This window comes from Phyllostomus hastatus, unplaced genomic scaffold (assembly GCF_019186645.2).
Source record: "Phyllostomus hastatus isolate PE091 unplaced genomic scaffold, TTU_PhHast_1.1 phas_contig_38, whole genome shotgun sequence".
NCBI classification, from domain to species: domain Eukaryota; kingdom Metazoa; phylum Chordata; class Mammalia; order Chiroptera; family Phyllostomidae; genus Phyllostomus; species Phyllostomus hastatus.
Window position 1 is genome coordinate 21,765,929 of NW_025333869.1, and position 13,497 is coordinate 21,779,425.

The window sequence follows — 13,497 nt, forward strand, 5'->3', positions numbered from 1 at the left end:
CAGATAGAAGGAAAAGCAGCAGCAAGGTCTGTTGGTGGGAAGTAGCATGGCACATTTGAGGAACGGAAAGGCAGCCACTGATAGCAGGAGCTCAGGGTGAGGGGGAGTAGTAGGAGACAAAGGCAGAAAAGGGAACTGAGGCCAGTCAAGCCGGGAGATCTGCCAGCCATGGGCTCAACTTGATCCTATGAACAATGAGAACCCAGAGGCTGTTAACGAGAAGAGAAACATAGTCTGATACGCTTTTTTAAAAAGATCACTCTGGCTTTAGCAGAAAGCACAGAAGAACAACGGGGGGCGCTCTTTGGGCGGGTTTCCCCATCAGGCTGGGAGCTGCCCAGGAACTGAGTTGGGTCCATCCCGTGTACACCTTTCTCCTCGACTGCGTAGCCCCCTCTCCCGCTGAGCAAGGCCTCAGCTGCAAGTGGAGGTGGTTAACCGGCCGCAGACACGCCCCCCACAAGGTAAGTAAACTGCCAGCAACATTGCCTCAGAGTGAAGGGTTGGGATGCTGGGATCTGAAGAAAAGAAGGGATAAGGATATGGAAGCGATGGGAATGAGGCAAGGCCAATTTCTTCTCTCCTCGCCTCGATTTCTTCACTTATAAAGCAGGGCATTTACGGTACTTACCTCAGAGAGTTGCTGTGAGGACATAATGCATACACAGTTCTTAGAGAGATCTGGCACAAAGCGAACGCTCGAAAAGTGTTAACTTTTGTTTTTGTTCTTCCTGAAAGACAGGTGAGGTCCTGTGGACTTGGATATGTATTTCCTGCAGTCCTAGGGTCCCAGAGACCGTTCGCGAGCGCCTGGGCCAGACAGGTGTCAGGACCACGAAAAGACCGAGTTGGACAAAGTCCTACGTGCGAGTTTGGGCTGAAGTTGCTAGTGTGCATGTGCTTCTGTTTCTGTATTTAAATCTTAACTCAGAGCCCCAGCTGAGGAAAAGGAGCTGCCCGCTGCCCGCCGGGAGACCCGAGGAGCTGCCAGGCCCCTAGCAGGGGCCTGAGATCCCGCAGCCCTGCCGGCGGGGGCGGAGCTAGGGTGGGCAGGCGTGGCGGGGGCGTGGCCCAGCCCCGAAGTCCCGCCCTTAGCGGAAGTGCCACCGGCCCTCCCCAGTCTCGGAGGCCGGTTCCCCGGGCCCCTCTCGCGGCCGGATCTCCTCAGCGCAATTCGGCTCCTAGAGGAAGTTCGACCGAGACCCCGACACAGTCCGAAGCGGAGGCCCCGGGCCTGCGTATCTGGCTGTCTCGGGCGGCGCTTTCTGTCCCTCCCTCCCCCGCCTCCCCTCCCAGTTCCCTGTGACGGGCGCGAACGCGGGCGCCGCAGGGCCGCACGGGTGAAGACAGCGAGTGAGGGCGCACGTGTGGGCGCCTCCCGGGCTGGACCCGCAGGACAGGAGGCTGACGGCACGTGTCCGGCTCTTTTCCAGAGAGATTCTAGTGACTTCCGAGCTCGGGAAGAGCGGACGCATACCCAGGGGGCGCTGCCCGGCTCTGGGCGGCAGGGGAGCGGGACTGGAGCCCGGGGTCCTTGGGGGCCGGAGCCGCCCGCGTCCCGCGCAGGCCCCGCGGCGCTCAGCGGCGGGCCGCTGGTGCGCGGGGGTCGGACGGGCGCCCCGCCAGGGCGTGCACCGTCTCAGGCTTGCAGAGTAACAATCAATAAAAATCGATGCGATGGCAAAGAACACGAAACACTTTGGATTGTTATTATTTGCGTTTGTTAAATTGGTTTTATTTTATTTTTTTACTTCCTTCTTGGAAAAGGTGGCTTCGGCTTGGATCAGGGCCTGGGAAAAGGACGCAGTGTGCCCCCTGGTCTCCCGGCGGGAGGCGAAAGCAGTCCTCCGGCCCAAGCCGCGCAAACTTCCCGGAGCAGCTGGCAGTGCGGCGCCCGCGCGGGCCGGGAGCCCGGGTGCGCTTGGCTTCCGGACAAGGCGTCCCCCGCCTTGCCTCATTGTCCTCACTTTAGGGAGACGCCCCCCCCCCCCCACCTCCAGCCGCATTTCTCTGGTTCACCACCCCCACACCCCGGGGGCCGCTCCTCCTCCCCTCCCCCGAGCTCTCCCCGGCGCTTTAAATAATGATATTTGCATGCAGGGAGCGATTCATAAATATGTCAGGGCCGGTGAAATATAGGCAACATTTCAAACTTTCTATTTAAAAAACATGAATTATGGCCGCGGAAAATGTGTTCCCATTTAAAGGCGATACGAAGTATTTGGTGTCTCGTCCCTGGGCCCATCCATCACGCAGACAATAAAGAGAGTTTTTCGCCCTGACACCCGCGATTTATGGGCGCCCTTCTCTGCCCTCATCACTCACCCGCCGAGGCCGGCCCGGCGACAGGCCCCGCGGAGAGACGGGCAGCCACTCACCCCCCTTGCCGGCCCGCGCACGCACTTTGCGCCCCAGCCAGGCCCTCGAGACTGCGGCTCCCAGGAGGAAGCTGTGGCTGGGGGGAGTTGGGAGGTAGGCGGTGGTGGTCTGGGCAGCCCGTGGGAAGGGGAACGACACTAGTCCTTTTCGCCCCCGGGCAAGCCCGTTTTTTTGTTGTTTTTTTTGAGCTGGCGCTGAGCTGCCCGCCGGCAGCCTGGAGGGCCCGCTCTGAGTCCGGCCTCGCCCGCCAACTGCGGCGCCGCGGAGCGGGGAAGTTTGCAGTGCAGGCAGCGGGAGGTTATTTACACGCAGTTTGGAGATGAGGGGAGTGCACTGGTCAGGGGGCTCCACAGAGGTGGAGTTCTGATCAGTCTGCCACGGGGAAGGCGAACTGGTCCCAGGCTTTCTTGTGCCCTGCTAGACGGACACTTCTCGGCAAAGCTCTTTTGCAACTTTTACAAAGCCACCTCCTCCCTGGTGCAATCCCCACAAACACACCCTAGGCGTTCGTGGCACCTTGGAGACTAGCCTTACCTACCAGGCCAAGAAGTTGGCGAGAAAGAAGGCAGAGGAGGCACCTCCCCTAGCGTTGCACCTCCTGCCCTGCTCCGTGTCGCACGCCCTCTTCTACCTACAGCCCCACCTCTCTTTCCTTCGGTCCTTCCAAAGCCTCCACCTAATCTCTGCTGCAAACTTGAGTTGAAGAAAGTTCGGGCTTCATTTGCCGTGGGATCTGCTTTCAGTTTTCGCCGAGGGCGGGCTTGGCCCGGAGGGTTCCCGAAACCCCGGCAAATTTGAGGACTGCCAGGCACTGAGGGGCAGCACGGGGCCACGGGGCCCAAGGAGGTTGATAGTCCAGCCTCTTTCGGGGGCCAGATCCGCTGCCTCACGAGCACTAGGAGCTACCTTGTGTCCCTCTCTGGGCCAACTCGTCTGCGTGAGAACCGGGAGCCGTTCCTTCCCTGCCATTGCCTGCGATCTGGATTTATTCGGATAGAGGCAGTGCAAGCCGCAGCCAGAGAAATCCCGTCGATTCTGAAAATGACAAGGTTGAATTTATTAGATCAAGATTCATGTGTAGTGCAGGGAGATGAAAATTATACTAACAGCTCCGCGTCCAGCGTGAACGGAAGATCGCTTCCAGCTCAAGGGCATGTAACATAACATCTGAATATTTAGATCTATAGAGGGATATAAAATATTATTAAATTCTCGGCATGCGCATATATAGTTAAGTTGGAAAAATTCTACAAGAAGTGTCTTTTTACAGCCCCTGTTTGGGTGTACTCTGGGTTCGAGATAGCACTTATGTCCAAGTAACCTCCCAGCGGAAATTTCCTGTAGCCAGAGTGAACTCCACATCTATGAGGGGTATGGTACCTGTACCTCTTTAAATATCTGCAGCGTGGCAGAGGTGAAATAAATATATTAAAGAAAAACAGGCGCACAGGTAACTGAGCCATTACATCGGTACAATATTTATGGGTATAGAAATAAATGTTCCTTTCCAGTCACCTGTGGCAAGTGCGCACAAATAGAGGGGCTTTCGGGAATGGGGAGGGGCGGGCACCGGTCCTGCATCTCTGGAGGCCCAGCACCCTGAGGTGAGCTCTATTCGATATCTACAGCCTCAGACCCTGATACAACTGCTGGGAGAAGGTGGGCCAGCACTACCGTACCTTGGTGGAGACGGGGGTTCTCCGGGATACAAGCATGCTGACAGAGGCTTCCTTGGGCTTTGAACTGGCATTTAGGGCAGCAGGGCCTGGGGTCCCACAGGGATCCCTTCTCCTTCAAATACTTCAACCACCTCTCAATCCTGGTTTCACCCAGCTCGGGCAGTGGCCATTTGGGCCTATCTATTTGAAGCAAAAGCATGAAAAAGGGCAGTTCGAGCTTGGTTCTGAGGCATCCCAGAGGATGAAGCCCGAGGTCACCTGAAAGAAAGCCATGACTTCATGCCCCCTTGGTCCCAAGGCCACCCAGCCTGCAGAGCACCAGTTTGAGGCCACAGAAGTAATTATCTGGGTGTGTTTATATTTATGAAATGTTAGGCATCCCTTCACATACTCAGTGCTGAGGCCCAGGTGTCTGCTGGGTCTCCTCACATTTACAACACCCAGCCAATGCCACCAGCCAGGTCAGCGACCTTGCAGCTGTGAAATTCCAAGATCAAATGCTAATTCCACAATAGGGCATTTGCGACTGTCCACCCACTGCTCTGGTATCTTCTCTCTCTCTCTCTCTCACCCCACCAAACGCACCCAATCCTTAAACAGGCATAGTTTTTTGAGAGCTCCTGCTTGAAATAAAATTAAGAAGGACTTCATCATGTGTTCCTGGGAATTGCACACACTCCTGGGGCAGCGCTGGGGCAGAGAACTGACCCCGGCCCTGAGAATGCCCTTCTCCAGAGAGTGTGACTGCGCCAAAGTAGTATGTATGTACTACTTCACAGTAGTAATCCACAGTAGTATGTGCTCCAGGAGGGAGAGAGAATGGGAAATATTCCTTGGCAAGTAGGTAGGGGGAAAGGAAGTGTAGGGAGGGAAAGAAGATGAAGGTTAGGGAGACAAGGCAGAAGCAGGAGATGAAACAAAAAAAAGAGGGGGGGGGTCATTCGGGGGAAAAGAAAAGGAGAGGCAGGGGAAGCGAGTGGAGAAGGGTGCAGGCCAGGGTGAGGCTTCGGGAACAGAACAGGCTGTGGTGGCTTGGGTAAGGCGGGTGCCTTCAGAGCCTTGAGAATAGGAAGGGCCACCCGGAATCGTCCCCTACCAGCCCTCTGAATCTGGTCCCCGCTTCCAGTCCGGAGGGTCAGGCCTGGATCCAGCAGCCTCCGCGTGATCTTTTCTCTCTCCGCTCCTAGGGGACCACAAGGCGGGGTGACACCCGGATGGGGAGGCCCCCAGGGGCGCGCCAGTCCGGGACTGTTTGGGCGCTCTGGGCCAGGCTTTCCAGCTCGCCGGGCCTGACCTGTCAGGCGGATTATCTTCGAGGGAGATTAATAGGGGAGGCGGGCTGCAATAATAATCGTTTTGTTTGATGTGACAACTCTGATAGGCGTTGATTTACTTACAAACTGATAGGCTTTTAATTGAGCGCCTCCGCCGAGCCCGAGATGAAAGGGAAGCGGCGGTGAAAGGCGGCCCGCCTGCCCTCCGGCCTCAATACTGATTAGCCATCTCGACAGTGAATAGTTCAAGGCATTTTCAAACTTTCTGCCTCAACTCTCTCTCCTTCTTTCTCCTCCCATTCCCTCCTCAAATATCTGCCATGCCCACCCTTTTTTAGAGAAGACAAATCATTTCCATTGTGTGCAAATAAAATCCACAGGACATCCACGCCAACAGCCGCTGGGGGTTGGAGGCATTAGGCCTAGCGCGGAGTAATTAATAACCCCCCAACCCCACAGCCAGCTCGGCGTTGGGGGATTTGGCCTCCCTGGAGACATGCGCCTGCTCGGATGTCCCAAAAGCCCGGTGCGCGCAGGCCTCCAGGCGCCCCCGTGCGCTCGGACCTTCCGAGTTGGGTTTGGGGAGGAGGGAGTGTAAGCTGACCACCACCCGCAAGCGCGCAGCACCGTTCAGGCATTCGAGAGTGTGTCGCCACACCGCGGCACATCCATTCCGTGGGACACAGGGGCCACTCTATGGTTACCCCACGTTTTGGGTGCTGGGACTGCCGCATCCAATTCCAGCAGAGGGAAGGAACTGGGTCTGGAGACAGAGGTGAGAGGGTTGGGGGTATGCCCCTGGTCACCTCCAGCTATGGCCACCGCCCCCAGCATTCAGCATCCGGGCCTCACCGGGAGGCCGTGGCGACACACGGCCCATTGCTGGGCTCGCAGAGCTGGGAGCTCCACAGCTGATCCGGGCTGACTCCTGGACAGCCGCGCACTCAATGACACAGACAGACACTAACACGCCCGCAGGATATAACTGGCTTCACAGACATGCTGCCCGACCGAGAGAGAGTTTAGGACTGCCTGGGACTTGCTCCCCAAAGATGGTCAAGACAACCTTCCCAACCTTTCTTGTGGCCTTGCCACCGTCTCCCAAACTCACCTTCCTCTGTTGTCGCAAGGACACTCCAAACCCCTGAACGCAGGTGTGTTCTTCCGCCTACACACACGCACACAGGCACACACCAACAAACAGCAGCCAAAACCACAAACCGCCTTGCTCACTTCTTCTCCAAATTATCTTTAGTCCAGTACCATCTCATGAACTTTACCAACCTGAAGAATCGAAGGATGAGATTAAAACGCAGAAAATGAATGCCTACAAGAAAATTCTAAAACTCACCCCGGAAAGTTCTCGGTACCTGTGCGGAGGAGACAGAGATAAAAATGGGGGAGAGGGGGTGGTTAAAGAGGAGAGGGCGAGCATGCCGAGGGCAGGTCCGAAACCCTACCCCCGAGCGCACGGGTCTCTGCGCCTGGGGAACGCGGGTGGAAGCTGGTGTCCAGGCCCGGCCTCCGCCCCTCGCGCGGGTACAGACTGGCTCCTGGCTCCCAGCGCTCCCTGCCCCGCCATTTATCAAAAGGATTGACAACAAAAGAAGAGCCGGAGCGGAAAAGTGGGGGAGGGGAGATTCAAAGTCTTCGAAGTCGTTCCGAGTAAGGGGGTGTGTCCTCCTCTCGCCCCCCTTCCAATTTCTGCGACTTTCTGAAGGTGACCCCCGAACTCGCTCCAAATGCTATCAAAGCCCTGACAACTCACACAGCAGCACAGGCATACGTACACACTTGTGCACCCAGAATCAGTGGCACGGAGACACGCACAGCGCCTCCCCTTTTCCTTCCAAACAGCCCGAGTGACTGTGCAAATCGAGGGGAACGCGGCAGTCCCGCTCCGCTTCCCTGGAAGAACCCTTGTTCCCACAGGCAGCCGCCCCCTCCCTCCCTGGCTCCTTCACTCTGCTGTCCCAGCGCAGGTCAATCCCAGCTACGAGTTCCAATAAATTCGAGCGAGCAGAGTGGAGTAACCCCGGCTACTAAGCGCACTGAGATGGCGCGCAGTGTGGGAAGCCTGGGGTAGGGGCCTGAGTGAGTCTGACACTTATCTTTCCCATTCGCCCACGCTCAGACCTCTTCTTCGCGGGCTCTCAGCCGACCCACAGTCAGATGGGGTTCAAAGAATTGAGGGGGATACCCTATCATTGACCTCCAGGACTCGTTACGTTGGAGATGTGGCTCCTAGGAAACAGTCTCTGAGTTTGGGGTCAGGGCACTACGGAGGTCGGGGTCCGCGGCAGGCTAGCAGCCTGGCATCGGCACACTACATGACCCCGAGGGAATAACCTAGGCGAGAGGAAAAAAAAAAATCTCCCGTGCGAGACATCACCGCCTCTGGTCTCGGGTACCCAGAGTCGCGCCGAACTCCGCGGCCCCAACGGATCGAAATCCCCAAGGGAGGAAGGGTGTATCTCTGTCTCCGACCTCGAAGAGACGAGGCGCGCACCCCAGGCCTGCGCACCCCTCTCAGCACCCTGTCCGCACCTGCGCACTTGACTCTCACTGTTCATTTTCTTGACACCGAGCGCCTCCTTCCCCCGCTTCATTCTTTTTCTTAGAGCCCCAGCCCCGCCCATCCCAGGAGGCTGCTCCTCTTTCCTCCTTCTCCGGTCCCCCCGCCCCCCACGATCTCTTCCTTCCTCAGCGTCTCTCTCTCCTTTTTCCCCTTCAAGTCGCACCCGCCTTGTAATCAGCAACAAAAGCTGACATAAATCACGGGCGGATTGACAAGAGCTGACAAATAACTGATTGATTGCGGTCGAGGAACATTGACAATTGATGGAGGGGTGGAGATGCCCAGAGAACTTGGCGGGGTGGGGGGAGGGACGGGCGACGAGAGGAGAGGGTGGCCGGGCAGAGTGAGAAGTGGGGGCCGAGTGTGAAACAGAGGAAACATGTGACCCTCGCTCCTGCCCCAATCTGCGAGTCTCCGGGCGTCACGTGGCGGGGAAGGGCGGGGAGCCCCCAGCACAACTCGGAGAAAAACCACCACCGCTGCCCACCTAGCTTCTGGTTTCTCTGCCTTCAAATCCCGGGAAATCAAATCGGGCGGGCAGACTTCCTCCAGCACCCGCTCCCCACCTTTCCTTACTCTGGCGGCCGCGCCGCGAGAGAGTTCGGTTACGGAGGGGGAGAGCATATGTGGTGTCCGGGCCCCTGTGAGCCCCCGGACTTGACAGCCCGGCTGTCGTCCGAAGTCCTGCGGGCGCTGCATTTGCACACCACCTTAATCTGTTCCTCACACGCACCCTCTTGCAAAAGGAGGCTTCAGTTTATTTTCGAGCTGGGAAAAGGAAGGACGACAAGGAGAAAAAAGGAGGGAGGCGGTAGATAGCAAACGTAGAATAAAAGTCCAGCTCCCCCTCGGAGCGAAATCCAAGGAGGGGACGAGCCGCGGGGAGTGGGGGGAGGCGGCGATGAGGGAGCTGCCCATTAAAACCAGCGCTGAGAGTCCAGGCGGCGGCGGCGGCGGCGGCGCGGGACGCGTCACATCCCCTTGACCCTCCAATCACCTCGGGCTCCCATTTGATTGGAAGGCGGCAAAGGCTTTAATCTCCCCCTCGGTGCAGCTGCTTTTGAAGTGAGTTTCCTCGCCAGAGACCCGGCTGGACAAGCAGCGGCTCACACCGCCGAGAGCAGCGCCGGCGCCGGGCCGCTCGTAAGCAGCGCAGGGGCACAGCCCGAGGCGGACACGGCGAGCCGCCCGGCAGTCCCGCAATCGGGCGGGCTCCTCGCGGTCGGCCACGGCTCCGCTGCAGGCCACCCAGGATTATTCGCCGCTGGCTCTAGGCGGCGAGAAGGCGCGCGGGGCGCCCGTGGCCGCTGCGCCAGCTCCTCCTCCTCCTGCTGCTCCTGCTCCCCGGGCGAGCGCGCAGCCCGGAGCCCGCCCCCCGCTGCTCCCATGCGCGCGGGTGGGTCATGAGCACAGCGCCCTCGCTTTCTGCCCTAAGAAGCAGTAAGCACAGCGGCGGCGGCGGCGGCGGCAGTGCGGACCCTGCCTGGACCAGCGCGCTCTCTGGAAATAGCTCCGGCCCCGGCCCAGGCTCGTCCCCGGCCGGCAGCACCAAGCCTTTTGTGCACGCGGTGCCTCCCTCTGACCCTCTCCGCCAGGCTAACCGACTGCCCATCAAGGTGCTGAAGATGCTGACCGCACGGACTGGCCACATTTTGCACCCTGAGTACCTGCAGCCTCTGCCTTCCACTCCCGTCAGCCCCATCGAGGTAAGGACCCTCTCCTTGGATCGTACTGGATTGGGACCACCACCCTGGCTGCCGCTTCACGGAATTTCTTTCTCTCCGGATCTGGGGGTGGAAGTTGGTAGCCGAGGAGGTGGGTGTCAAGCGATTCAGCTCCGGGATGGAGAGAGAGGATAGGGCTCCCGCACCTTAAAACTAGGGCAGAAAGAGGGCAGGAGGTAGACTGGAGTGTGAATGTTAGGAGACAAGGCAGCCACAACTTGTTTCTCTCTTTGGTATTAAAACCCCTACCCCGACCCAGACCCACTCACTTTCTGCCCGGAAGACGGACGGGAGCCCGAAATTCGGTTCCAAAGGCGCAGTCCTCGAGTTCCTCAGAAGCTGATATTTGTACACGGCCTCTGAGGTGCAAACCGCCTGAGCCATTACTCCAAAGAATTAGGGATGGGGTGGGAGGTGTACAGTTCTGAGACTAAGAGTCAGAAACCAAAATATTTTGTATTTTAAAATCCAGTTTAGCGCTTGGAAAGGACATGAAAGATCCTGGGGCGGGGGGGGGGGTGTGGAGAGGGGATCCTGCTACCTTTCTCAAGGGCGAGTGCGTGTGTAGAGGTGTAGAGGAGGGTGCCGCCTAGAATTGCCCCTCAGGGCTGGGAGGATCTTCGCAGGCCTTGGCGGAGGGGTGTTTGAATCCTAGAAGCCAGGATTCTAAAGGATTTCCCCTTCTTTCTTTTTGCACCCGTCCCCACCGCCTCCCGCGTCTGACCCCGCAGCTCGATGCTAAGAAGAGCCCGCTGGCGCTGTTGGCGCAAACATGCTCGCAGATCGGGAAGCCCGACCCCTCGCCTTCTTCCAAACTCTCCTCCGTCGCTTCCAACGCGGGCGGCGCGGGCGGTGCCGGCGGCGGCGGCGCCGGGGGTGACAAGGACGGAAAGTCGGGGCCCCTCAAGCTGAGTGACATCGGCGTGGAGGACAAATCGAGTTTCAAGCCGTACTCCAAACCCGGCTCGGATAAGAAGGAGCCGGGAGGCGGCGGCGGAGGAGGCGGTGGCGGCGGGGGTGGCGGCGGCGGGGGGGTTTCAGCGGAGAAGTCCGGATTCCGAGTACCGAGCGCCACCTGCCAGCCATTCACGCCCAGGACAGGCAGCCCAAGCTCCAGCGCCTCGGCCTGCTCACCAGGAGGCATGCTGCCTTCGGCCGGGGGTGGCCCGGAGGGCAAGGATGACAAAAAGGACTCAGACTCGGGCGGCGGCAGTGGCGGCGGCAAGGGCTCCGGAGCCGCCTCGGCCGAAGGGGCACCCACGGGGCTGGCACACGGCCGGATTAGCTGCGGCGGCGGGATTAATGTGGACGTGAACCAGCACCCAGATGGGGGTCCCGGGGGCAAAGCTCTAGGCTCGGACTGTGGCGGCTCCTCGGGCACCAGCTCCGGCTCGGGCCCCAGCGCACCCACCTCCTCCTCGGTGCTGGGCTCTGGGCTGGTGGCTCCAGTGTCGCCCTACAAACCAGGCCAGACAGTGTTCCCTCTGCCTCCCGCGGGCATGACCTACCCAGGCAGCCTGGCTGGGGCCTACGCCGGCTACCCGCCCCAGTTCCTGCCACACGGCGTGGCGCTCGACCCCACCAAGCCGGGCAGCCTGGTGGGGGCACAGCTGGCGGCGGCTGCGGCGGGCTCTCTGGGCTGCAGTAAGCCCGCTGGCTCGAGCCCCTTGGCCGGGGCGTCGCCGCCTTCCGTGATGACAGCCAGCTTGTGCCGGGACCCGTACTGCCTCAGCTACCACTGCGCCAGCCACCTGGCGGGGGCCGCGGCGGCCAGCGCGTCGTGCGCCCACGACCCGGCCGCTGCAGCGGCGGCACTCAAGTCCGGATATCCGCTGGTGTACCCCACGCACCCGCTGCACGGCGTGCACTCGTCGTTAACGGCCGCGGCCGCCGCGGGCGCCACACCACCCTCCCTGGCTGGCCACCCCCTCTACCCGTACGGCTTCATGCTCCCTAACGACCCACTCCCCCACATCTGCAACTGGGTGTCGGCTAACGGGCCGTGCGACAAGCGCTTCGCCACGTCCGAAGAGCTGCTGAGCCACTTGAGGACCCATACGGCCTTTCCCGGGACGGACAAACTGCTGTCGGGCTACCCCAGCTCGTCGTCTCTGGCCAGCGCCGCGGCGGCCGCGATGGCTTGCCACATGCACATCCCCACGTCGGGCGCTCCGGGAAGCCCCGGGACGCTGGCGCTGCGCAGCCCCCACCACGCGCTGGGACTCAGCAGCCGCTACCACCCCTACTCCAAGAGCCCGCTCCCCACCCCCGGCGCTCCGGTGCCGGTGCCCGCAGCCACCGGACCCTACTACTCCCCTTACGCCCTCTACGGACAGAGACTGACCACGGCCTCCGCGCTGGGGTATCAGTGAGGGAGGGTCGTGAGGGCTGGCGAGGGAGAGAAGGGAGCTGGGGGAGGGGAGGGGCCGAGGGAGGGGCGGGAACAGGGAGAAGCTACTGTCACCCGCGAGTGGGGACGACCCGGGCCAGGAAACGAAAACTTGTATACCGTACCTATCCACCCGAGACAGCGACCGAGACCCGGTGGGAAAGTCCCGTTGGCCCCGCCTCACCTCCCCACCCAAACTTTATAAAAGTTGAAAAGAATATCATTTGACTTTTTATAGAAAAAGAAGGAAAAAGTAATTGAGAAAGTGTTCATCTGAGGACTGCGCCGGTGGACACTGGTATTTATTTATGTTAGCTCCAAGCGGACCCGTGGTTCTAAAGTGCATTATTTAGTTTGAGCTCCGTAGGTCAAAAGGAAGGGGGAATTAAAACTTGAGGGTAAAAATGGAAAACAAACCCTCCCGTCCCTTGTAGATTATAAATAAATACAAAACCGCCACAGAACTAGAGGTCTTCTCTTTAATGTTACTTTAAAATTGCTATGATTGTATTGTACGTTCTTATTTAATGTCTGATTGAAATACAATTTACATGCATGTTTGTTACAAAAAATGAAAAACAAAACAAGTCACAATTTGTCAGCTCTGATTTCAAATTGCAATTATTTTTAAGGTGTATACCATCGGAAGAGAATGGGTATTTTTTTGTATGTATTCTGGAAGAAAACAAAAAAAAGGAAAAACAATTCTATTCCAAAACCTCATTTGCCTTATTTTGTTCTTTAAACGGAACACTTAACTATTTTTAATTTTTAAGTCCACCCGCTGAGAAGGGGACAAGTAAGGTTTACGTCATGTACTAAAATAATAGACAATGTATCGCTTTAAAGATTAAAATTCCGTATATTTGATGTATTAAAAGGTTTTACTTCTTATTATCATCTTTTTTTGCTTTTGTGGTTGAAGAGAAAGAAGAGCACGGCGGCCGCAGTGGGTTCCGGGGCCTGCGCCCGCGACTTCCCGGACGTGGCCGCGTTTCCGATGGTTTTGTTGTGATTTTCAGGAAAAGGCAAAGGCTTCGGACGGGCTGGCCAGCAGTGGGGTTTGTCTGAGGGAAACGATTTTTCAAGGAGGTATTTCACAATTTGAAAAGATATTATCCTTAGCTATCGCTCATTTCGTTTTTAATTTTTCTCTCAGCAGCCTGTTTATTAAAAGTGAAAGAAAAATGGTTTTTGAAATTTTCCTCTTGAGATTTTTGGGAGTTTGGGTTTCGTTTTGAGCAAAGAGCAAGCGCAGGCCCGGACTCGCCCTCCCGGCCTTGGCCCTGGGGAGACGCCGCGGCCGGCTGTGTCACCCTCTGCTTTCCAAGCGTCGTCGTGCTCGGGGCCCGCAGCCGGGACAGACCAGGGGACCCAGGACGCTTGGGAACCTGTTTCCCAGGGCTGGGGAGAGCGCCCCGCAGCCCTCCCGTCTCTCGGGGGAAAGTGAGTTCGCTCTCCTTCTCTCCTTCTG

The 13,497-nt window shown here is 58.2% G+C and overlaps 3 protein-coding genes across 3 annotated transcripts in view; 1 reads left to right on the forward strand and 2 right to left on the reverse strand.

Moving 5' to 3' along the window:
• LRMDA (leucine rich melanocyte differentiation associated) overlaps window positions 1-837 on the reverse strand; it is a 1,077,770-nt gene extending 1,076,933 nt beyond the window's left edge. Inside the window, exon 1 of the mRNA XM_045842270.1 lies at window positions 632-837. Within this exon, the coding sequence (XP_045698226.1) occupies window positions 632-655 (24 nt within the window). The 5' untranslated portion in view covers window positions 656-837. The remainder of the gene's footprint in view (window positions 1-631) is intronic.
• Window positions 838-1,704: 867 nt separating this feature from the next.
• Window positions 1,705-8,609, reverse strand: LOC123821156. The gene is made up of 5 exons (XM_045842436.1): window positions 8,487-8,609; window positions 6,684-7,077; window positions 5,155-5,241; window positions 4,059-4,238; window positions 1,705-3,414 (listed from the first exon to the last, which is right to left on the reverse strand). The coding sequence occupies exons 1-5, from the start codon at window positions 8,607-8,609 to the stop codon at window positions 3,365-3,367; spliced, it is 834 nt and encodes a 277-aa protein (XP_045698392.1). The 3' UTR covers window positions 1,705-3,364.
• Window positions 8,610-8,976: 367 nt separating this feature from the next.
• ZNF503 (zinc finger protein 503) lies at window positions 8,977-13,223 on the forward strand. The gene is made up of 2 exons (XM_045842145.1): window positions 8,977-9,616; window positions 10,366-13,223. Exons 1-2 carry the CDS (start codon window positions 9,314-9,316, stop codon window positions 12,004-12,006), a joined length of 1,944 nt encoding a protein of 647 aa, XP_045698101.1. The 5' UTR covers window positions 8,977-9,313; the 3' UTR covers window positions 12,007-13,223.
• Window positions 13,224-13,497: the final 274 nt, after the last annotated feature.